Below are 24542 nucleotides of genomic sequence, written 5' to 3' on the forward strand. Positions count from 1 at the left end.
TCTTCTGGAGGCCGTCCCCAGGCCCCGAGAGCAGGGTCGAGTGCCCTGCAGGAGGTGTGAAGCTCATGGGTGCTGGGGCAGCTGGGCAGGTGCTGGGGAAAGAAGGCCAGGGTCAGAGAGTCAAATGGGAAAGCCCTTTGTAAGCGGCAAGCTGGGGACGGCTACAGGGCTGTGCTTTCCCTGGTTATGCCGTGACTTGGTAGCATCGGGAGGTCTTGAGTTGAATCATTTGAAATCTGACTTGGTCAGGGGCAGGTGGTAATTTCACGTGGCTTAGCCTAGTGTAACTTGGTCTCGCCTGCATAGGGGCTGGGGGTGGGGTGCTGGGGGCATGTGACCTCCCTCAGGAGCTGATATAGGGCTATGGGACACACCTTCACCCCTCTTCTCTTGCTAGGTGACAGCTTTGGGGAGGAAATAAAGGCCTTTAAAGGTGCTCAAAAGACATTTCCAAAATGTGAAACTGGCGCCTGACTGCCTGGCCTTCTGCAGCCTCCAGCTTTACCTGAGCAGCAGGGGGTGGGGAGGGCCAGGCCCCAGGACAGGTCAGCTGGCTCCCGCCATCTGGCCTCGGGGAAGCCACCCCCCACCTCGTGTCGGAGCTCCGGGGTCAGGGCCTGCTCAGGTCTTCAGCCGCCCCCTTTGCCACTGGGCAATGGTGACAGCATCCATACCTCCTCCACCCCAGCTCCGAGTTCTGCTTCTGTAAAAACAGGCCAGAAGCTGTCGGCCAAGTCTGGTATCCGAAGCCCATTCGCTTCCTAGTCCGAGCTGCACATCAACTTCGATCCGGGTCTCTGGGGGGAAACAAACAAAATAGAAGCTCAAGCTCCCCCCACCCTCCACTGAAACAGCCAACCCAAAGAAGACGGTCCCCGTGCCATGCGCATCCCACCAGCACGTCTCCTTTCCTGTGGGACGTGGCGTGGACTTGCCAGCACCGGGTGGCCGCGTCCCACGAGGCCCTGCTCCCAGAGCTGCCGTCTCCTCCAGGGCTCCCGGGCAGGGCTCCCGGCACTCCCCGCTGCAGTGGGCAGCCCAGGAAGTGGCCTCGGGCACTGAAGGAACTTGGCACCCGCGTCCACCAGCTGTCCCCCTTCAGGGCCGAGCAGAACAAACTCATTGTGAGAAGCCCAGAGCAGGGGCTGGTCAATAGGACGGATTGTGGAAATAAATGCCTTCCACTGCCAGGCGATGGGCATATAATTAAGATTATGAGTAATTTACTGAATCAGAGTGAACAGAACAAAGAAGCTATGTTTAAATATAGATTTGCATTCCAAATGAAATGCTTCACCTGTAAACCTTTTTTTTTGGTAATTGGTTTAAAATGCAAACCCCGGCTGTAATTTCAAAGTTGCCAACCCCTTTAAATTCGTCCTCCATGGTAGTCTGTCAGGTTTGATTCTTCCCAGTAGGGCAATCGATCTTCGCTTTTCACGGGGACCATTTCTGTTTGAAAGCTGGAGGTTTCAAAAACACATGCTAGCTGGTGGCATCATTGTGTTCACCCAAGTACAGCTCATAATAGGAATTAATATTTCTGAATTGATCACATTTAATCTGGCTGTTCTAAAGCTTCCAGTGGCTCGTGCCACCTGACACTCAGAAGCGTGTCCCCTGGCATTGCGGCTGACTTCTCCACAAGTGGACATTCTCTTGCTAAAGAAAAAGCACAAGCCCAGCTCCTGGCAGAGGACAAGCCTCGCTGCTGCACTAGGCGCCTTCCTCAAGGAATGTTCCGGTAGCCTTGGCGGTGAGGGGAGAGGCGTCAGAGGCTCTTCAGAGCCCACCTTGGGGAGTGTTTCTTTCTCTCTGCACCCAGACGTCACCCACAGAGTGCTGGCACCTGCGACGGCTGTCAAAGCCCAGAGCAGGTCAGACAGATTCTGGACCTCAGAGACCTTTCGTTCATGGGGGATGTCTAGAACCCTGGCCAGAGGGAGGCAGAGAGGTGCCAGGCCTTGCCCAGGGCGAAGGGCCTTCCTGGCACCAGCCCAGCCGGCAAAGGCTTGGGGGTGTGAAGCCACTGCAGGTGCTGCCGTGTGCCAGGGAGGCAGCTGGAGCCAGAGGCTCGAGGGCTGCCTATGTCTTGCTCAACCATTGGACTTGACCCCTTAGGATCAGAGGGGATCCTTACTCCCCACACCAGGAAGGGCAGGAGATGGAGGTTGTGGGAGTGTAACCTAAGGGCGCAGATGCCAAGGGGGAGGGTAGAGCACACGATTTGGATTCGGGAACCAGCCCCACTGTGTCCGGGCCCTTGACCTGGGCCTGCTGTTTAAGGCCCAGCCCTGTCTGTCCATGGGCAGAGGTAGTGCTGCCCTGGCAGCCCCCTACCCAAGCAAATAGGAGGCCGCGGCTGTAGGGGGTCATCTTGGCTGGAGCCCTGCACAACAGGAGGGAAAGCAGCCCCTTGGAGGTGCCCTGTCTCCGCCACAACCTCAAGCTGCTGCCCAGGAGGCCCAGCCTCCACCTCCTTACCCCCCACCTTCCAGGGGGCCCGGCCTTCAGGTCTTCCCCAGCCCACTCCCCTCTTCCTTCCTGCTGTGCCAGATGATAAAACCAAGGTGCTTCCTACCAGGTCATCTGCTTTTCAATAGGGGGCTTTTGAAAAGTAAAAAGCATCCAGGGCAGAGCCTACCTGGGCCAAAAGGAGAGGGCATTTGGTTACCCATGCCCCTGTTCCTGGAAGAGCTGGGCTCCCTGTCAGTACCAGGAAGGTGGGCTCCTTAGAGGGAGGGGCCCAGACAACTCCATGCAACACATGGAAGGTGCAGGAGGCCATGGGAGAGCTCGAGCTCTGGGTCAGACCCCAGCTCTGCTGCTGCCTGCTGAGTGAGCTCAGGATGGTGGCCGGACCTTGCAGGCCTTTGCTGGGAGCACAGGAGTCTCTTAGGTGGTCTTGAGAGTGCTAAGGGGCTCCAAACAGAACACTCCCTTTGCTCCCAGACCTGTTCTCCAAGAATCCACCCTGCTCACACTGCATGTGAGATTTCTGATTTGGCATGAGGTGCTGGAGTGCAGGGCGGAGTCTGTGTCCTGTTCCTTTCTCTACCCTGTAGCACCCTCACAGCACTGGGTCTAGGCCTGGGGTGCAGCAGGCCCCAGCACGTGCTGAGGGCTGAGCGGGATTTGGGGAAGGCCACGCTGACCAGCTGAGTGCTGAGCCTGGTTCCAGGTTGGCTGTTGGAGGGGCAGATGCCCACAGGGCCTTGGCCCCCTGGACAGGCCACTGCAATGCCTGTCACATCACAGACAGCATCAGCAGGCTCTTAGTGGTCCTGGGTGCTTTTCGGTTTTCACAAGCCCCCTGTTAAAAAGCAGATGATCTGGAAGGAGGCACCTTAGTTTTATCATCTGGCACAGCAGAAGGAAGAGGGGGGTGGGCTGGGGAAGACCCCAAAGGCTGGGTCGCCTAGAGGGGCGAGGGGGGAAGAACAAGGAGGACGGGCCTCCTGAGAGGTGAGGGGCAAGGCCGGGCCCCTTGGGGGAGCCGGTGGGGGGAAGGCTGGAACAGGGCCTCCTCTCCAGCCTCCACAGGCTCCTTCGGGGTAGAACCTCTGCGGGCTCCTACAGTTACCTCTGGCCCCTCCCCTCAGTCTCGCATCCCCACTCGTGGCCGCTGACCCCGGGAGCTGTGTTTGCCGCAGCCCCTGATCCACCTCCCGGCACGTTGTGAATTGCTCAGGGGCCCTCATGGGCGTGGCAGGACTGGGTGGAACGTGGCAGGTGCACCTGGTGAATGGGCAGCATATGAGTGTGCACCTTGTGAGCAGGCACCCTGTGAGTGTGCACTGTGTGAGTGTGCACCACGTGAGTGGGTACTGTGTGAGTGTGCACCTGGTAAGAGGACACCGTGTGAGTGGGTACTGAGTGGGCACCACATGAGTGTGCACCGTGTGAGTGGGCACCATGTGATTGTGCACTGTGTGAGTGTGCACCGTGTGAGTGGTACTGAGTGGGTACCACGTGAGTGTGCACCTTGTGAGAGGACACCGTGTGAGTGTGCACCTTGAGTGCAGGCACCATGTGAGTGGGTACCATGTGAGTGGGCACTGCATAAGTGTGTACTGTGTGAGTGTGCACGGTGTGAGTGGGCACCATGTGAGTCAGCACCGTGTGAGTGGACACATTGTGAGTGGGCACCGTGTGAGTGTGCACCTCGTAAGTGGGCACCATGTGAGTGTGCACCGTGTGATTGTATACTGTGGGTGTGCACCGTGTGATTGTACACTGTGTGAGTGTGCACCATGTGAGTGTGCACCTTGTGAGTGGGCACCACGTGAGTGTGCACCTTGTGAGAGGACACCGTGTGAGTGTGCACCTTGTGAGCAGGCACCATGTGAATGGACACTGTGTGAGTGTGTACTGTGTGAGTGTGCACTGTGTGAGTGGACACTGTGTGAGTGTGCATCGTGTGAGTGTGCCCTGTGTGAGTGGGCACCTTGTGAGTGGACACTGTGTGAGTGTGCATTGTGTGAGTGTGCCCCGTGTGAGTGGGCACCTTCTGAGTGCACACTTGTGAGTGTGCAGCTTTGCAGGGGCAGTGGTGCCAGCATCCTTTGCGAACCAAGCTATTCTGTTTGAGAGTTTGGAAAGCAGAAGCTATTGTTTGATTCCTAAGTTTGTGATTGTGAGTAGCACAAGTTAAAATAGGGATTTATCTGAATTGTCACATCCTTTTGGTCCTTGGGTTAAGATGGTGAGAAGTAAGTCACGAGGGTGTGCGTGGCCAGGGGCTCTTGAATCACAGAGCTGCGGACTCTTCTCAGGAATGAGGAGAGGGTGCTGGCAGTGTCCTGTAGGTGGTGGTGGGAATTCCACCTGTGTCGGGTCTTTGGGCAAGGCTGTGGTCCCTGCAGCCAGGGCATGCTCCTCTCTGTGTGTCTGGGCACGACATGGGTGGCTCTTGTCCTCTGCTGATTCTGGGATCCCAGAGGAGAGGCCATGGTCGCAGGGCCCTTACTCCTGGGCGGGCGCTGTGGCTCTAGGGGCATGACTGGAGGCCTGGGGGAAGGAAAGGCCCCTTCCTCTAGGTCAGAACTGTCACCTGAGTGGAAGTATATTCCCAACCCAACTGATCGACAGAAGCCCATGGAAGCAAGATCGAGGTGGGCTGGGCCTGGAGGGACAGGCAGCCACGTCCCAGAGTGGATTTGTATGGGGCATGGAGTCACATGGACTCATGGCCAGAGTGGATTTGTATGGGGCATGGAGTCACATGGACTCATGGCCAAATTCTCTCTCTGGGACACTCCCTAAACCTCAGCATTCTGTCCAACCTGTCCTTCTTGCCTCTCAGGTTTCTAAGAGCTGAAAGGGGTGATGTCAGCCGGGCACTTACAGCTCCCATTAACCCGCCAGCAGGCCCCGGGGTGGGGTGGGGAGCGAGGGACTTTCAGCCTTAGGTCCAAGTCAGGGCAGGGCAGGTGTGACCCGGCAAGCAGAGAGGTCAGGGGTTCCCGCTGGACCAGGCCAGGGAATGAGCGCATCCAGGTGGGGCCAGCCAAGGACGACTCAGGGCCAGCAGCAGGCAGCCTCCTTGCACACCCAGCGTGCACAGGGCTCCCTTTCCCTGAGACTTCAGAAAACCTAGAAAGCAGCTCCAGAGCTGTGTCCTGCCTCCAGGGCGTCCCCTTGCATTGTCTCCAGGAATCTGACAGCCGCACCTTTCTCTTTTAAACAATGCGAAACCTGCTTGCACCAGGGCCTGGCTCCGGCATCTGGCTCATTAATTGCTCACTCTGGGCCTGGTATCTCCACAGCCTCCCAGGGACGAAAGCCTGAACGGCCTCCTCGTGGGTTACAGGATCTACTACCGGGAGCTGGGGTCTGAGGCGGGCTCAGACCCCGAGGCCAAGACAGTTAAGAACCCTTCAGCTCTCAGAGCCGAGCTGACAGGTGAGCAGCGTCCTCTCTGGTCTGGTGTGTCCAGCCAAAGCCCCAGGGGGTCGGCTGGCACCTACTGCACGCGCGGGGAGGGAGCAGCTCTGCCCGCAAAGCACTCACGGCCAGTGGACAGTCTTTCCACCCAGCTGCCCAGCAGGGTGGGCTTGGGCACAGTGATGGGCAGGCCATGAGCCCCGAGAAGGAGCAGCACCCACAGAGTGGTCTCCGGGCAGCTCCCCGCAGTCCCGGCAGGGGTGCAGTATGGGGTCCCAGGGCCGCTTCACCCAGGGCCGATCCTGTGCTCAGCCTCCTTCTGGCCCTGCAGCCGCTCCTGCCCGCAGGCTGCCCTCCCTGCCCCGTGGAAGGAGGTCATAGTGGTATCACCTCCTGGCACCCCACAAACGGTGGTACAGGACATCCTTTTGCCCCATGACCTCCAGGCATGGGGGCAGAGGGAGAGAGTGGCCCACTCAGCCCACCAGCGATGGGATGCAGTGGTCTTTACACATATTTACATACCTGTAGCAAACACACCCAGTTTGGTAGCTGGCTGATTTTCTCTGGACCAGGATTTTCCCCGAGTAAACTCACCTGCTATAGAGCATCAGAGAAGCCTGATTTTCATCTCCAGGTTGTTTTGTGCTGTTCTGCCGAATCACCCTGTGCTCCATGTGGTGCGTGGGACAGGCGCAGCTCCAAATGCGAGGCCAGCTGCTGCCTGGGCAGATGTGTTTGTGTCTGGGCACCGGCTGATGGGAAGCGACATGGGGGCATGAGGCTACCCCTTTGGGGGCCTGGTGGGACCTCACCCCACCTCTGTCAGCGTCCTTCGCAGTCACTGTCCTCCCGCACTCACCACTGCCCAGTAACTGGCTTCTGCTTTGCTTACCCTCATAGCCCAAAGCAGCTTCAAGACAGTGGACAGCAGCTCGGAGAGGACGTCCTATGAAATAACGCGTAAGTGCCCCGCGCCTTTGGCAGGAGCTGTGGCTGCACCGCGGCGGCCTCCCCGCAGGCCCCCTGGAAACTAGCTTGGATTAATGGCTCTGCTTCCTGGCATTCCTCCTCTCAGACTGTGCGTTTCCACCATGCCAAAGCCATCAGGGAGGCAGGAAAGGAAACTTCTGGAAACAGATGCCGGGAAGGGATTTACTGTCATCAGGTCTTTGTGGTTTGGGACAGAAAGGAAGGACAATAAACCAGCCTCTGGCTCCTTTTGAGTTTAATCAAATCATATGGCTTTCCCTTTTCTTTCTGGCTAGGGACGGATTTCAAATGCTAGGAGGGCCACCCAAATTTCATTCACATCAATGCGGAGAGCTTGGCTGGATTTACAAAAAGGGTTCCCGAAGGGAGGGAGGCAGGGGCCCAGCAACTGGACTCTCCGGGACCTGACTCGGGGAACTTAGCAGGTCCCCTCCCACCCCACCTTGGCCTCCACCCGTGGAGGGTCACTCCCTGCTGGACGGCTGGATCCACACCATAGTGTTTCTTCTCTGCACAGCTTCCTAACACAGCCCTTAAGTCGTTTGCCTTTTTGAACATGGAGTCCGCCCCCACGCACTCATTCTCCCACTCGCTCCGTGCCCCCGACCAGGTCTGCTGAATGCCTGCCGGGCCAGGTGCCTCACAAAGCTCCCTGCAGCCGCAGGCAAGGGCAGGAGTTAGGAGGTGCCCACGTTCTCGCAGGGGCCACTCCCGCCCTTCCACCACAAACTGTGAGAAATGAGAGCAGGGATGCCCGGAGTCCGCGCGCCCACACCATGGCGGCCCACACGCGTCCCCTGGGCTCCTCCTCCGGCCCACACATCCCCGTGGGCTGCTCCTCTGGACTCAGCCACATGGCTCCCTTTGCTGAAACCCACACGCAGGGGCAGTGCAAACCCAGGGAGCCGTTTCCTGTGTGTTACTTACAAGGCAGCGCGGCTCCAGCCATAGGTCAGATGCTTTTTACTGAGAACCTGAGGCTCAAACATGCGGGCAGAGCCAGGCAAGCATTTCCTTGAGCCGGCGGTGGACGCCCATGGCAGCCTGGCCCACCAAGCAGAGGCTTAGGCAGATGGAAGAGGTGTGAGCAGCATTCACACCAGCACATGGGCTGACACATCTATGGGGCTTCAAGCCACTGCTGAGACAGTGTCCGTCAATGGAAGAACTTCCAGAATGTTTTGATTTAAAGGTCAGTCGCTCTTACATTATCAGCCAGTGCAGCGCGCACCCTTGGATGCCCGCCCTGTGCGGGTCTCTGTGCGTGGCTTCCCACACTCTCTTCTTCCCAGGACATGGTCATTAAGAACCTAAAGGCCTTGGGCATTCTAATGCCAGGGACATGCCATCTGTTCTTACTTGAAGGATCAATTCTGGACCAAAAGGCAAACCCCAGTCACATTTTTAATCAAAACCCTTGACTCTGGAGATGTCCTGCTGCCTTTTCCCCTGCTACAGAACAGGCCGCCCTTCCTGTGCCACTGCAGTGTGGGTGCTGAGCCCCTCACCTCCTGACGAGTGACCCCACAAGTGATGGCGGCAGCAGGTGTTCCCAGGCCTCTCTGGAACTAAAGTCCAACCACCTCCCTGCCCCTGCCCCGAGGGCATGGGTGCCTTGGTGTGGTTCATAGAGGGAGAGTTTTAAGAATGGGTGGTGGTCCAGGTGCAAGCTGACCCCTACCTCCTTGAACCTTGCAGATTTACAGAAATACAGGCGCTACGAGGTGCTTCTGACCGCCTATAACATCATCGGTGAGAGCCCGGCCAGTGCACCTGTGGAAGTCTTTGTCGGCGAGGCAGGTAAGCGGGGCGCAGGGCCCGACCCCCCATGTCCCACGGCAGTGGAGGCTGTGGCACCCCAATAGCAAGTGCTTCTGACTGGTGCCTCAGGGGCCACACTGAGTGTGTCCCTGTTTGAAGAAACAGGAACCGGTCGCCTGGGGAGGTCTCCACAGCCACTGGTTGGAAAGGGCTGTAATTTCCAAACAGCTAAAGTGGACGGGCGAGTCTTGCTTTGGAGACGCACAGGGTTTATGTAAAATATCTGTAGGTGTCGTTTTCATCATTCCTTGCTCTATGATAGCAGCAGCCCGGAACTGAATTATGGACTTGGCGGAATCTGGGTATGTGGAGCCAGCAGCCCCTGTAAACCTCAGTCCCCACTCGCCACCTGACGCTGGTAGGGTATGGGCAGGGCCCAGGCCCCCCCCCCCCCATCTGCAACCCTGCGTGCATCTCCCCTTTTTGGTAAAGAGCAGCTCAGAAGTTTATTTCAAGGAGCTAAACCTTAGGGAAGGTGATGTTGTATTTTTATTTCATTTTTAAATGGTCTTTTATTGTATAATATAACATATACAAAACAAAGAAAGGAAAAAGCAATAATTTTCAAAGCACACTTCAGCAAGCAGTTACAGAACAGGTCCCAGAGTTTGTCGTGGGCTACTATTCCATCACCTCAGATCTTTCTTTCTAGCTGCTCCAAAACTCTGGAGGCTGGAAGGAATATCAATAGAGTGATTCAGCCATACACATTTGTTAAATCCCGTTTTCTCTGTTACACCTCCCTCTTCTCTGATCCTTCTCCTGATCTACAGAGATATTTGGGCAAAGCCCGTTCTGACTTTTTCATGTTGAAAGGGGTGTTCACACTGAAGGGCAGGGAGAGGAAATCCATCATAATCCTGGGCAGGCTGGTCCCTCTGAGTTTCAGGATTTATCTGACTTAGAAACCCCCCGGGGAATTACACGTTCCAGGAAGGCAAACCTGGTGCATGAAACCTTTATAGAGCCTCTGTTCGAGCGATGTGTTTTAGATCAGCTGGAGCCCCTCTCTCCGGGGTTAGGGTGCCAGAGATCTTGGAAGCAGGACCCTCTGCTCTGGCTCAGGGGCCCCACCCTCCCCCTCAGCTGGGGCCTTAAGGGACTCGCTGAGCTTGGGGTCCAGCCTGGTCCTTCTGCCCAGGTCTGCCAGTGCAGATTTAGAAAGATGATGCTTCAGGCTTGGAGTAACTGGCATTTCCTCTAATGAAATGACTCAGCCTTGCTAGAAAGGCTCAGTGGTGGGCGGGCAGGGGCTGCTTGGCCAGCAGACAGAAACCGTCGAGTGGCCTTCCGCCATTCGGAGAGTTCACACAAACAAGTCGGTGGCACTGAGTCCAGCCCGGAAAGGATTTTTCTGGAATGGTCGGACACCATTTGAATACAAGTGGGGGTGAAATGCATGTCTGCAGGGAGCGTGTATCTGCCTGCTGTTCCCTGGAGCATGCACCCAATCCTGTCACTCAGAGCCATGCCAGGGGTGCTGGCCCACCCAGGGGGGCCCGGGCCCGGTCACTGAGACACCCCCGGGCAGAGGAGGGGACGTGGCCAGTGCCATCAGTAAAGGGCTGGGCTGTGGCAAGCCAAGGTCCCCTGACATGGCTCTGGCACCTGGCGGCCGCGGAGGACTGACCTTCTGGGGGCTGCAGGGACAGCGTGGTGGGCCTTGGACCTCAGGGCATGGGCCGTGCTGGCAGAGCTCTTCTGCCTATCAGCTGGTCATGTGGGTGGGGTCCCAGTGTCTGGGCACCACTCAGGACACACTGGGCAGAGTGGTTGTCCCAGGAACATGGCAGACATCCCCAGATGCGCGCTGGAGCAGCAGGAGTACACCAGCGGGGGCTGGGCACCAGCGTTGGGGCCAGGCCAGCCACAGCAGGGCCCGGCTGAGCTCAGGCCCTCTCTGTGAGTTCACGCAGGGGCCGAGGTGGAGAGGAGCCAGCTCCTGAGCCTGGGGGGCTCGGGCGGGCCGGGCCCTTGGGCTCCTCCCCTCTGCACACGGGGCTCCAGGGTCAGTTCTTCCCTGGGGTTGCAGGGCCTCCTGCCCACCACGGCCCCCTCGCCCCCCCCACAGCCACCTGCTTCCCTATGACCTGTGCAGAAGGGGGAGGGCAACGCTCCCACTCTCCCCGGCAACTGAGGCCTTCCTGGGACCCGCACAGCTGAGCCCCAACAGTGAAGCCAAGCTGGCTGGACTGGCCAGAGGGGCTGAGAAGCAGAGCGGAGCTGGTGCCCAGCTGGCGGGGCCCCAGGAAGTCTGGAAAGTCTCCAGGACTCATGCCCCCCCCCCCAGAACTTCTTCTCATGCCGCGTCAGCTCCCTCTGGGCTGAGTTCCACTTTTCTTCCTCTGTTCTCTGACCTCTGGGCACTGGTGAGGAGCTCTGCTTCTCCCTTAGCGGGGACCTGTCCTCTCTCTTAAAGCGTGTCCTCCTCTCTACATCGTGACTGCGTCATCTCCAGTGCTGCCTGCCCCGGGGCTAATCCGCAGGGGCCCAGAAGGTCTTTGCCATTCCTGAGAAGGTCCCCAGACTCAGCATTAGGATCCAGAGCAGAGGGTGGCGTGGGTGTCCCAGGTACAGGCTGCACCCTGGCGACACGCCGAGGTGACAGCAGCTGCATTACCTCCTCGGAGCGGGTGGGGGGTAAGTGGGGCGGACCAGGCCCCTGGGACGGTGCTTCCCGCTGAAGGCAGCAGTGCGAAGGAGAAGGCATGAGTGCAGTGCGTCTGTTCCCGTAACTCCCGCCGCGGGGGCCCTGTGCCGAGACCGTTCCCCATTCCTTTTCCTCCTTTTCCGCCCTGGAGCTGCCCCCGCGGAGAAGGACAAGCAGACTGGGGCAGGCTGGGAGGACCACCCTCCAGGTAGCGGATGCCACATGCTGCATGTCCCGGGGGAGGGGGCGGGAGAGCAAGCACACTCCGGAAGCCGGACCCTGAGCAGGGGGCTCCAACACGCCCCCCAAGGCCCCGCCTGGAAACCTATGCAGTTCTGCCCCCACCCCCACCCCCTGGCACCGTGAGAGCCTGTGTTCTCTCACCATGGTGCGGTTAGAGTATCAGAGGCTCCAGCTGCGGACAGCCAGAAAAGAGGGAATTCCACGTAGGAGTAGGCGCGCGGAGGCACAGGGTTTCTGCGGGGAAGCCTTGAGGAGAGACAAGGGAGGCTGCGGGCAACCACCTGGCGCCGAGGCCTGTGTGTGAGGAGGGCCGCAGGGGAAGAGGCAGTCCGGCCCTCGGCGGGGGTCTGGAAACCCGAGAGCCAAGAGCAGAAAGGCTTCTAACATTTGGGGGGACAGAAGCCAGAGGACAGCATGCTTCTGGGGCTGCACGTCAGCTCCCCTGGAGCCCAGGAGAAGAGGCCCCAACCGGCTTCCAGGAAGCACGCGCGCACAGGCCCCGGGCTCTTCCCCGCCTCCCGGGCGCATGTCTGGACGGCGTGTGCCAGCTTCCGCCGCAGCAGCCTCTGGGTGTGGCACTGCCCAGCGGGGGGCCCAAGAAGCAGGCGGGCCTGGGCCCTCCCCACACTACTGTCCCGGCGTGCTGAGGCCTCCACGAGGGTGGGGTCAGGAGGCGAAAGCGCCTGGAGCCTGAGTGACCAGCAGGGAGGCCACACGATCCCAGCGCTGACCTGGGCTCCGCAGGGCCAGAGAGGAGCTGCGTGGTGTGGACGCGGCACATTGCCGCCAGCCCGGCCTTCGTGCAGGGGAGGGAGAGGATGCCAGGCACACAGGAGCCAAGTTCCCTCGGGTGTGCCCGCGCCCCTGGCGTCACCTCCCTTTGGCGTGCTCCCTTATGTCAGCAGACGTGAGCAGCACACACAAGGAGTCTGGAAATTCCCCTCCTCCCCACCCCCTGCCGACGCCCTCTATCCCAGACACGTGTTCTCTGGCCCTGGGGGGCTCACGACACCATGGCCCTAGGAAGGGAGGTTTTCCAGGCTAGGCTCTGGGCAGGGGCTCGGGGATGGGGGCTCAGAAGGACTGCTGTGGTCCCAGTTGTCAGTGAGAAAGCTGGGGCTCAGTGTAGACCGATCGCTTAGCCATGTTCACACGGCTGCAGCTCGGCCACCACCTCTGCACCTTGCTGAGGCAGGACCTTCCTCCCCCGCAGGGATGCCTCCTAAAGGCCCGTGGTCTGGTTTCCATCTCCCTTTCCGGGGGAAAGAGTCTTAAGGCTTTGTTTCCATACACACCACACCTTGCTCTGCAGCACCAGCGGTTGCAACAGGAACGTGGGAGCAGGCCGGGGTCCCCGATTCAGCTCTCTCCCAGGAGGCTCGGGGCTGCCAGCCCTGAAATGGCAGAGCATCTCCACTCTCCAGTCCTGGCTGGGTCTGTCCCCCCAGGCAGGCTTCTCAGCTGTTCTCCACAGGCATCTCTGTGCTCTGTGTTCACACCAGAGAGAAGCTTCTGGAAAGAGAAATGCCACCGTTCACACTCAGTTGTCACCTTCAAGTCTCTTTGCTTCCCACAGCCTCTTAGGATGCACAGCCCAAGGACCCCAGTGTAATAGTTTCACTCCAGCGCTGAGAGGCCCTGCTCACGTGCTGACTCATAGCAAGGCAGCTTTACCAGGCTTCAGAAAGAAAAGCTAAGTCTGGCGGATTCCTGCTCGCTTGGCTAGATGCCTCAGGGCATCACGGGCGAGTGGGTGTGAAACACCCAGAGACCCAAACAGGGGTTGTTTTTTCTTCGCTTCCATTTTCATTATACTTTGCTAATATATTCAAAACAAAGTTGTTTGGTTGTCTTGCAGTGCATGGAACATTGCTTTTTAGCTTTCTTTCCATATGTTTTTTTTTAATGAAAATGAAATTCACATAACATAAAATTAACCATCTTAAAGTGAATGATTCAGTGGCATGTCATCCCTTCACAATGTTGTGCAAACACCACTTCTGTCTAGTTCCGAAATCTTCCCATCCCCCCAAAATAAAACCCAGCAGCCACTAACCAGTCACTGCCCCTTCCCCACCGCAAGCCCTGGCAACCTCTAATCTGCTTTCTAAATCTGTGGATTTGCTATTTCATGTAAGTACAATCATGCAATATTTGTCATTTTGTTTCTGGCAAATTTTACTCAGCACGTTTTCCAGGTTCATCCCTGTGACATGGATCCAAACTTGATTCCTTTTCACAGCTGACTAATATTCTATTGGTGTATATTCCACATTTTATTTATGCATTCATCAGTTGATGTACACTTGGGTCATTTTTACCTCTCGTCTCCTGTGAACATGCCGTGAGCACTAGCATGCAGGTGTCTGTGTGAATCTGTTTCCGGTGCTCCTGGGTGTAGACTAGGGGAGGGAACGGAGGTCATATGCCAATTCTCTGTCTAGCTTTTTGAGGAACCGCCAGACTCAAAGGCTTTCATAAAAGCTAAGACATAGCTGTGGTTTGGGAAGAGTCTGAGTGCAGGCTCTGCCATGCACGGGCTGAGAGCTGGGGGTGAGCGCTGAACCCCTCTGAGCTTAGGGCATGGGGAATCATGGCTGGGAGCAAGGAGTCAGGAGCCTTGGCTTCCCGTCCAGCTCTGCCGCCAACTACCTGCCCTGCTTACGAGACGAGTGCCCAGACGGCGCCTGGCACGGGGTCTGCACACACCGGTATTTTGGTGAATGAATGGAGGCAGCCTTGGGTGAAGTGCTTGACTGGCCTCATATATAAATGATGTGGCGGCAGATGAGATAAACTCCAGCTGCCCCTCTATACCAAATATGTAATGTTTAAATCTGTTTAACCTCAGAGAGAAAGGGTAATTTTAAGAGTTTTTTTTAGATTAATTTCTGAGCCCAGGCATTGTAATTTGGTAAAAATAATAAATCAGTAAGAACCCCAGTTTGCAGGAAACAGAAATCCTCAAACAGTTTTGAGCTAAAAGAATCATATGTTAACTCATGTAACAGAAAAGTTGAGGAGCTTGGTGACAGCTTCAGGCATGGCTGGATCCAGGGACCCAGCAACCTTGTTTCACGCTATCTCCTGGCTCCACTTTCCTCTCTGCTGGCTCATCCTTAGTTGGGCTCTTCCCTCAGTCTGGCGCTGGCCTGCAGTTGAAATCCACTGACTCTTTGGGCTGCCTGGGTTGCATGCCCCTCCCCAAAGTGGGAACGCACAGGGGAGCCCTTGCAAGGCATCCTCTGGCCGGGCACGGGTGTGAGCTGTGAGGTGGGGGCCCTGGACCAGGAGCTCAGGAAGCTTCCCAGTGGGGCCTTCCTGCCAGCAGGGCTCCAGCTCCCCTGTCTGTCCCAAGCGTCACTGTCCTTCAAAGAGGACAGATGTTCTGGAAATCTCCAGGAACCCTGAAACTATGGGGGTTTAAATCACAAAACAAAAGGAATCTGACCAATTCCAAAGCCCAAGGCTTTCTGTCTGGGCCCTCATTCCACACCAGCCCGAATTTGAGCCAGCACCACTTTCGCTCAATTTTCGCTCAGCTCCGAGGGTGGGGAGTACAGGAGGCAAACACGGTCCCCACCAGCAGCTGCTTATGCCCTGAGATGGGGACGTGTCCACACCGAGGCCGCTGTGGGGGGCCCTCCTTGCCAGGGCGGGTGGCAGTTGGCCAAGGACAGCAACCAGCGGAAGGGTGAGGTGTCTCCATGAGGCTGCCACAGGCCTGGTTTCCTCGGCCTTAGCTTGTCCCCAGAACCAGCCCCGGCTACCCCCGCCTGCTGAGGCTGCCCCTCCCCAGTCCGCCCCCTCAGTTACACGCCAGCCCTTATAGGCTCCCTATTCAGGACCCTGCGGCTCCCTATTCAGGACCCTGCAGCTCCCTTGGGACTTCGTGCTGCCCTGTTGTACTGTCAGCATTCACCACTGGGGCGAAGCCTCTCCTGCAGCCCTTGGAACTCATGGGCTTTTATTGAGCCTTCTTGACTGGGGGCAGGGGTGGGGGTAGGTAGTGTTGCTAAAGCCTCTTCATTTCTTGGGGCTGCCGTAACAAGGTTCCACAAACAAGGTACTGTTAAAACAAGAGAGCGCTGAGCCTTGCAGCTTTGGCTCACCATCCAAAATCGAGTAAAGCTGAGACCCTCTGGGATCCAGGAGAGGCGCCTTCCTGGGCCTGTGGCCGTGTCCCTCCAGGGGCTGCCTTCTCTTTTGCCACGTGGGCTTCTCCTAGTGTCCTTCTGTCTGTGTGTGTCCAAAAGTCCTCTCCTTATAAGGACACCAGTCACTGGATTAGGCCCACTTCTCCATTTAGCTTGTCTTTACTAATCATATCCTCAAAGACCCTATTTCCAAATAGGATCACACTCGTGGGCCTGGGCCCTGGAGCCGGTGGGGGCCCTGGTCCTTTGGGGGACGTGATTCCCCCACAGGACCTATGAAGTTGGGGCTGATCTCCTGAGGCGGCAGGGCCCAGGTCCCTGGCCATAGGGCCTCCACGGAAGAGCCCTGGGTGGTCAGCGTGCTCTCCGGGGGTGGGTGGGGGTACCTGCTTCGTGGCACCGCCCCCAGGTCTCAGCCCATGGTGGAGACAGAGTGGGGTCCGCCTCCACATTCCCCCGAGGCCCAGGCAGCGCTGCCCAGAGCAGTTCCAGCCTGAAGCTGGCTGGGGCAGCTGCGCTGGGCCGGAGGGAACAGCCCCACGTCAACGCTCAGGGACTTCCCGTGGCAGGGCACACGTGTCTGGCTTGGTCAGCCCTCACTGCCCGGTGGATGGCCGACCCTCTGCCAGGCAGGGATCCCCACGGAGGGACATCACAGCGGTTCACATCGAAGTCCCCCGCAGATCCGCTTTTCTGAGGGCCGGCTCGCCAGGCCCAAGGCCTGTGTTCTCCTTCACTCAGGACAGCCTGCAAGAGGGGCGCGGGCTGGGGGGCGCAGCTCCTTCACGTCGAGCAACAGAGGGCCTGGGAGGGCCCAGGACACCCTCGCCTCCTGGCGTGCATGGCCCTGACCACGGTTAGCTTTGGAAGAGTTCTTGCGTCAGGCTTAGGCCCCCATGACACCTGCTCGGCATTTCGGGTCTGTAGAGGCCCCCGCCTGCCCCAGCCCCACCCCGGGGCAGTGTGGCGGCCTCCCCTGCCCAGACCTGCCTCTGCTTTACTGGGGCCGCCACCAGCAGTTCCATTGTGAACCCTCATATCTCATTCCTCGCCCCGGCTCCACCCTCCGATGGGAGCTGGACTGGGGCTCGCCTGGTCAGCCTTAGCCTGTCACCGAGGGGACCTACCCAGGCCCCAGGGGTTCCGGACCCTGGATCCGCAGCCGGAAGCTGGATGCCCAGAACTTTCTTCTTTGATGCTACAGCTTTTAGCAAAAAGGGAAAACGGGCAGGCACATTAACCAGTCAGTTGCTTTGGGTGGCCTTTGGGTTGTTTTTGGTGCATGCATTGCTTTGGAAGACAGAAAAAGTTGCTTTGAAACTGTTGTTTTGTTTGTGTTTTAAGAACAAAAAACTTAGTGCAGAACGTGGGTTGCACCTTTCCTAGTAAAGTACTCCGAGTTTGTAATTACTTTTGGTTGGAATGAAAGAAATATCACCACTTCTAGCAGTTTTAGCTCCCCCTAGTGGCAGATAAAGTTGATCCTAGAGAGCCCATTAAGTGAAATTAAAAGGATTCAGAGCGGGGCTGGTGTGAAAACGTGTTTATAATGAAGCGCAAATGGCAGTTTCAGCGTAATTAATGGAGTCACTGCCTCCGGAGGCTGGCGGGCTTCTCATCCGTGCAGTCCCGGCGTCTCTAGGTAGCTGTAATGGACACAGGTACAGGAGGTATGGAAACCACAGTAATTTCTGTCCTTTGGGCGCCTCAGCCTCACCTGCTTTGCCAGTCGGATGTGGTATGCGGGGAAGGGCGTGCAGGGGCAGGTGGGCGGCCCAGGGCTGGGTGCAGGGTGCTGGCTACTTGCCCACATGGGCTCCTGCGTTACCACTGCCACCCCACTTTCAGGTGGCCCTGCCTGCTCACCCGGCCTGGAGGAGCCTCAGGGCCCGGCTCCTGCACTGCTCCCTGAGTGCCCCCAGCACGCCCATGAAGTGCAGGCTCCAGATTTCCAGGGACGCGCATATCCCTGGTAAGGGGTGGGGGGGGGCCTCTGCAGTAACTGTCCTGGCCCACGTGGACAGCTCCCAGGCATTTGTCCAGCGAGCAGAAAGGTGGTGGTGCATGCCCCGCTGTCGTGCCAGGGGGAATTTCAAGATATGTCCGGGCGCTGCGCTGCAGGGTGTGGGGGAGCGGGGTCAGCCTGCAGCCAGCAGCTGTGTTGATTTGCTAAGCTGGGGGTGGGGGTGAGGAACTGTGAAGGGGCAGGGATGGGGCAGGGGCTCAGAGAACTCAGGGTGTTCCCGGGACTGGCCTCTGACAGGGACCCTAGAACAGGGTCATGGTGACTGACGACGGCATCGCCCAGGAGTGAGCTGTCACCACCGGGACCCTCCTACAGACCCCACAGGGACCCCTGGGCCACGCGTCCATCCTGGCCTGCCTCGGCCCTGAGCCGTCCTCAGCGGCACTCACCCGCACTCTCCAGGTTCAGCCCCTCCGTGGCTGCCCGGCGCCTGGAAGGGAAACAGCCCCATTCTAGGACTGCCCTGGGCCCTTGGGGACCTGCTCAGGTCCTCTGGGCACCGTCTCCGCCATTCCCGGTCCCTGGCGCACGTTCGGGGCTCCCCACCTCAGGGTGCCCTCCCATGGCCCCGCGTCGGGCGCTGCTCCTAGGCTGGATGACCTCTCTGGGGGGGTGGGGGGTGAAGAGGCTGGGACAGGAGGGGTGCCATTACCCACGTGTGGCCCTCGTCGGAGGGCTGTGGGGATATCCTAGTGCTTTATTTGGAAAGGAACCTAAACAGCACATGGTCCTGAGCCTAAGTCCTTTGCCAGGCTCTCCCTTGGGCGCCCCATGTCGCTGTCCCCCATAACCTCCTTGGGCACTGATCCCAGGGCCACATGCTGAGCGTGGAGGAGGAGGGCTGCGCATGGCGCCTTGTAAGGGGGGCTCTCGGGACCTTGTAAGGGGGGCTCTCGGGACCTTGTAAGGGGGGCTCTCGGGACCTGTAAGGGGGGCTCTCGGGGCTTTGTAAGGGGGGCTCTCGAGACCTTGTAAGGGGGGCTCTCGGGACCTTGTAAGGGGGGCTCTCGGGACCTTGTAAGGGGGGCTCTCGGGACCTGTAAGGGGGGCTCTCGGGACCTTATAAGGGGGGGTCTCTCGGGACCTTGTAAGGGGGGCCTCTCGGGGCCTAGGGGGGCTCACGGCCCTCGTGTGTGTGTGTGGGGGAGGCGTGCCTGGAGCTCCACAGGATGAGTGGAAGCTGCAGCACCCGAGGAGGAGGGTGGCTCTGTCCTGTGTGTGTGAGGGCTGGGCCTGCCTCCCCAGGGCCTTGTCCCCCAGAGGCTGGGGGTCAGGGTGGGGGTGAGTGGCACCTGGAGGTGCTTCCTTGCAGTCACAGCCTCAGCCCCGGCTCTCTCAGCCACTGGCCTGCGCTTTCCTCCCCTTTCCAGACAGGTTCTTCCTGAAAGAACTACCCTTATTTGTTTTTCTGATGTTTAACTTCTAATTGGGACATTTTCAAACCTGCACAGCAGTAGACAGGAGAGTGTAGAGAACATGCACGAGTGCACAGCACAGTTTCAGCCATGATGCGCTTTTTCCAACTGCACTTTGTCCACTCATCCGCCTGCTTCCCTCCTCTCACGCTAGGACAAAGGAATTCTCAGACATCCTGCCTCTCTTTTTATTTCACAGCATTGTATTAGAAAGCGTTTCAGGATCTATCCTTAGAAATACTCTTAAAATAAATATTTATCGGCAATGCCATTATCACACCTAGAAAAATTAATAGCCATTCCTTATTATAGTCAAAGACCCAGTCAGCATTCAAATTCCAATTGAATTATCTTGCCTTGCCCAGATTCCCAACCCGTGGAAACTGGGGGATAACAGAAGTGTGTGGTTTTAAGCACTAGGGTGGGATTGTTTGTTATGCAGCAGTAGCACTGATACATCCACTGGGGCATGCACTTCTCTAGGAAAGGGGCCCAGCCAAAGCCAGCTCCTGCACATTCCGAGCTCCCAGAGCCTGCCTCCTGGGTCAATAAAGGGCTACACAGTGGGGAAGTACAATGGTCTGGTGGCTCAGTCTCTTGGTCCCCTTTGGCATCATTTATTGAGACTGCGTTCTCAGCTGTCCTCTTTCCTCACCCCATGTCGTGCTCCTATCACCCCACCCTCAGGTGGCTCCCAGCTCTCTCCTCTAGTCCAGGAGACTGACATGGAGTCCAGACCCTGTATCTAACTGTCTGCTTGGTGTCTCCTCTGGGCAGACCCCCAGGTTCCTCAAACCCATCTTTCCAAAACTGAATTTCTGTGTCGTAGTTAAATGCCCAGACTCTGAAGCCAGACTGCCCTGGGCTGGACCCTGGTGTGCCCTGTGAGCCTGGGAGAATTGCTCACCCTCCTGGGTCTGTGTCCTTATGGGAGGGGCTGTCATGAGGCTCTAGTGTGTTAATGCAGATGAAACCCTGAGAACGCGTGAGGCGTGGAGCTCTGCCCGAGTGCAAGCCACTGCTGCTCTTCCCACCACCACGCAGCCCCAGCAGCAGCGATGACAAAACACGGTGTCCCCTCCCGCTGCCCTGGGAGCGATGGCTTCATCCACCCCAAAATCCCGAGACAGAAACTGGAGGGTCAGCCTTGGCTCCTGGCCTTTTATTCCTCACGACCAGCTGGTCACCGCATCTTGCTGATTCCAGGCCCTTCACCTCAAGTCCTCTGTCACTCTCCTTTTCTGCTGCAGCCACCTGCCCCTGTCTGGGCCCCCATCTATGGCTTACATTCTTGTTTCAGCTCCACGGTGGCCTTCCTGCCTCCAGGCTGGGTCTTCACCCCCATCCACTCTCCAGCAACAGCCAGAATCTTCTTTCTAATTACAACTTTGAGTGCATCACGCGCCTCTTCTAAAGCCTTTCAGGAGATACTCTAAGCCTCTGGTGTCTAGACACATTCAGTCCCTGGATGGGCTGTGTTTTCTCACTCTGGGCTCTGAACATGCTGTTCCCTGTGTCTGAACTGCTATTCCCACCTGAGCACCCCATCCCAGACATCGCATCTCTCCCTAACTAATTCGTCACTTCATTCTTCACATCTCACCTGAGAAGCCCCCTTTTCTAGGAAACCTTCCTTGACCAGCTTGCCTCCCACCCAGGCATGGCTGAGAGCCCCTCTTCCATGTCTCTCAGCTCTCTGTGCTCAGCCCCAGTGCAGAGCTGATCCTAGAAAGTGTGCTCCCTGCTCACCTGCCCAAGAACTGCTCTAGACCAAGTCCTCCGCGAGGTAGGTGACCTGGAGCCCCATCCGTGGGGCAGGCGGCCGTCCCCAGTAAGCCAGGGCCTTGCGGTGTGTCTGGCATATGACAAGTGTGTAAAACCCACTGGTACATTCATTATTGAGTCCTGGCTGGTAAGGGCTCCCTCCCTCCCTCACTCATGGCCAGGACAACAGCCTCTGTTAAAAGGCTCAGGCTCTGGACATGGCAGCCTGGGCTCCAGTCCTAGCCCCACTTCTCGGGGGAGCCCATGGTTTAGCTCGCCTGGGTCTGCTTCCTTCTGTAAAATCATAATAATAACACTGCCCTGCTGTCATAAGGGCCTGGCTTTCCCTCCTGTGGAGTCCAATCTGTGAGGAAGCAGCACTGCTCTGCACGGTGCTCCAGCCACCTCCACCCAGCTCGGCTCCTCCATCATGGAGATGTGGTGGCACTGAAGACTTCTTTGAGAAACATCCTGCTGCAAAGATAAACAGCTGCTGCTCAGCTCAGGGTCTAACAGTCGTCCAGGCCTGGCAGGAACCGGGCATCAAACCCAGCTGCACAGCCTGGCTGGTGGTTTACAGAGGCACACAGGATCCAGACAAGGGCTTGGGGTGTGCTTCCCACTAGGGTCTGAGTTCTCCATTTGTTTGTCCAGTGCTTCTGTGCTGGCCTGGCCTAGGCTCCCCGCCGTGGCTCTCGCACACTGGCTTTCCAGGTGGCTTCCCCTTAGCGGTGGGGCTCAGTTGGCAAGCGCCAGGGGCCGTGAGGCACAAGGAGCTCCTGCACTGGGACGTGGGCCCAGGCCTGCCTGCGGTTTCCTGTGATCCTGCACAGAATCCTCACTCCAAGCAGGTGGGCTTAGAGGTCCTTCTTTTAACACCGGGGGAAAATGAAGCCTGGAGGGTCCCAGAAGTTTCCCCAGGAATGCCCAGCTGGGCAGAGGTTCCAGGACACACAGGTGTGACTGCTTTGTCTGAGGCACCTACTTTCCTCGCAGACAATAAAGACCTGTGGAGTCAGAATCAGAACTGATAGAGGCTTCAAAAGCGTGGGAAGCCAGTGGATAGAGGCCCTCTGTGCCCTGCTGCCAGCTCCAGGCCTCACGGGCTTTGGGCATCGCCGTCCGCTGCTTTGGAAGCTTCTGGGGGCTCCCACTGCCTGCAGGATGGCAGAGACCAAACCTTGTTAACAACCGTGGACCGCCACATCCACCCCCACAGCCCACTCAGGGCTCCTGTGGTGACCTGCACACGCACACTGCCAGGGTGAAATGGCCGGGTCACCGTCACAGGCTGGTCACCGGGACAGAACCCAGATTTTCTGGATCCTTTTCCAGGGCTCTTAACATTTAACAAAACTGGCTCAGCAGTCAGGGCCCTCCCTCTGCAGCTGCTTCCTCACTTCCTTCAGAGCAGGGTCTCAGACTAGGCCCCCACACCAAATCCAGCCCATTGCCTGTATTTGTTAATAAAGTTTTACTGCAACACGGCCATGCCCATTTGTTCCTGTGTCACCTGTGGTTGCTGTTGCCCCACGATGGCAGAGCTGGCTGGTGGTGACAGAGACTGTATGTCCTGGAGGCCAAGATATCTAGTCTAGCCCTTGACTCCAGCCCTAGAGAAACAGCTTGGGCATTAGGCAGATCCAGGTTCAACCTGAACCTCTCTGAGCCTCAGGCCTCTTAGGTGTAAAATTAGAACTAAATAATTTTTCCTACAGCTTCAGTTTACAAAGTCAAACTGAATACATTGCAGCTAGTTAACTTAGGACTGTGAGTTTGTATTATAACTGTGACTCAGTTATAATACAAACCTGATCTCTCAGGACCCAGGCCTAGCTGCAATGGGGAACTCGCTCTACAGGCAGAAAGAAAAAGTTGGAAACAGCATGGCTGGTTTGAGTGGCTTTCAACTTTGATTCTCATAACAGTGGGTGATGGCAGTGATTGAACTGATGAGTGCTGGGGATGGCAGGAAAACAAATCTGTGGGTGACAGCAAGCACTCGATTTTGTAGGGTCCGTAGCTAACCTTTATGATTGAAATACCTGTAAGAAAAATACGTTTGTTATTATGGCATTCTTTGGCCTCAACTTCTTTCCTTTTATTCAGAACACAGTTTGAATGCCTCACGGTTCCTTAGGCTTGTAGCTGTTGTGTTACAGCAGGTCAGATGCATGCCGACCTCCGGCCAGATGCTCAGTTCGGCACCTTTGCTGCTTGTGTCTCCCTCACCTGGGGTACTCAGCTGTGTTCTCACGCCAGTTATTTCACGTCATCTCAAAAACCCAGGGTGTTTGGTATTTTCCCCCATTTCTAGAATCAAGGAGACTAAACACTGTGTCCAGAGACGTACAGATTGAGCAGAGATCATAAAACATGGAGCCTCAGGCTTGCCCATTACCTCCCCTTTACAGTTTCTAAAGTCTAGAGTACATGTCATTGATTTTTAAAAAAATGATTGATGGAAAAAAACAAAATTTCAAGCAAACACTCCCTGTCTTCCATATTCCCAAGTAACCTCTGATCTACTTTTTGTTTCTATGAATTTGTGCTTTCTAGTTGTTCTAGTTTGCTAGCTGTCGGAATGCAATATACCAGAAATGGAATGGCTTTTAAAAAGGGGGATTTTAATGAGTTGCTAGTTTACAGTTCTAAGGCCGAGAAAATGCCTCAATTAGAAATGTCCAATCAAAGGCATCCAGAGAAAGATACCTTGGTTCAAGAAGGCCGATGGAGTTCAGGGTTTTTCTCTCAAGTGAGAAGGCACATGGCGAACACAGTTAGGGCTTCTCTCTCTCAGCTGGAAGGGCACATGGCGAATACGGTGCCATCTGCTAGCTTTCTCTCCTGGCTTCTGGTTTCATGAAGCTCCCCGGGAGGCATTTTCCTTCTTCATCTCCAATGGACTCTCCACTTTGTGGTGCTGCAGCATTCTCTGCTCTCTCCGAATCTCTCATTCTCCTTTTATAGGACTTCAGAAACTAATCAAGTCCCACTCAAATGGGTGGAGACATGTCATCCCCTAATCCAGTTTAACAACCACTCTTGACTAAATCACATCAACCAGGGGATGATCTCATTATGGTTTCAAACATACAGTATTGAATAGAGATTATTCTACCTTTATGAAATGGGATTTATATTAAAACATGGCTTTTCTTAGGGGGCATACTTCCTTTCAAACCAGCACACTAGTCATTGCTTATAATTTGACATCATATAACATTCTTCCTTTGGGTCTTGATTATTTCACTGAGCATAATTTTTTCAAGGTTATTCCAAGTTTCAGCAGGTCCCATAATTTCCTTCCTTCTTATGGCCAAATAATATTCCACTGTATGCGTGCAGCCATCTGTTTGTTTGTCCATCGTCTGTGGATGTACACTTGGGTGGTTTCCAGCTTTCGGCTTTCATGGCCCATGCTGCAAGGCACACTGCTGTTCAAGCATCTGTTTGGGATTCTTCAACTTCCTTCAGGTCTGTGCCTACAAGTGGGTTACTGGGTAATTCTGTAATTATGGTAATTCCATATTTAACTGTACGAGGAGCTGCCATGTGGCCTTCCATGGTGGCTGCACCATTTTACA

General features: G+C 56.6%; 1 protein-coding gene across 7 annotated transcripts in view; it reads left to right on the forward strand.

Moving 5' to 3' along the window:
• Positions 1 to 24542, forward strand: part of SDK1 (sidekick cell adhesion molecule 1) — a 1057379-nt gene that overhangs the window by 980006 nt on the left and 52831 nt on the right. For all 7 annotated transcript variants that reach the window (XM_077140486.1, XM_077140483.1, XM_077140481.1 and 4 more), the window contains 3 exons: positions 5769 to 5904; positions 6790 to 6849; positions 8578 to 8679. In XM_077140486.1, coding sequence (XP_076996601.1) covers positions 5769 to 5904; positions 6790 to 6849; positions 8578 to 8679 — 298 coding nt within the window. The remainder of the gene's footprint in view (positions 1 to 5768; positions 5905 to 6789; positions 6850 to 8577; positions 8680 to 24542) is intronic.

Source organism: Tamandua tetradactyla, chromosome 23 (genome assembly GCF_023851605.1).
Source record: "Tamandua tetradactyla isolate mTamTet1 chromosome 23, mTamTet1.pri, whole genome shotgun sequence".
Classification (NCBI taxonomy): domain Eukaryota; kingdom Metazoa; phylum Chordata; class Mammalia; order Pilosa; family Myrmecophagidae; genus Tamandua; species Tamandua tetradactyla.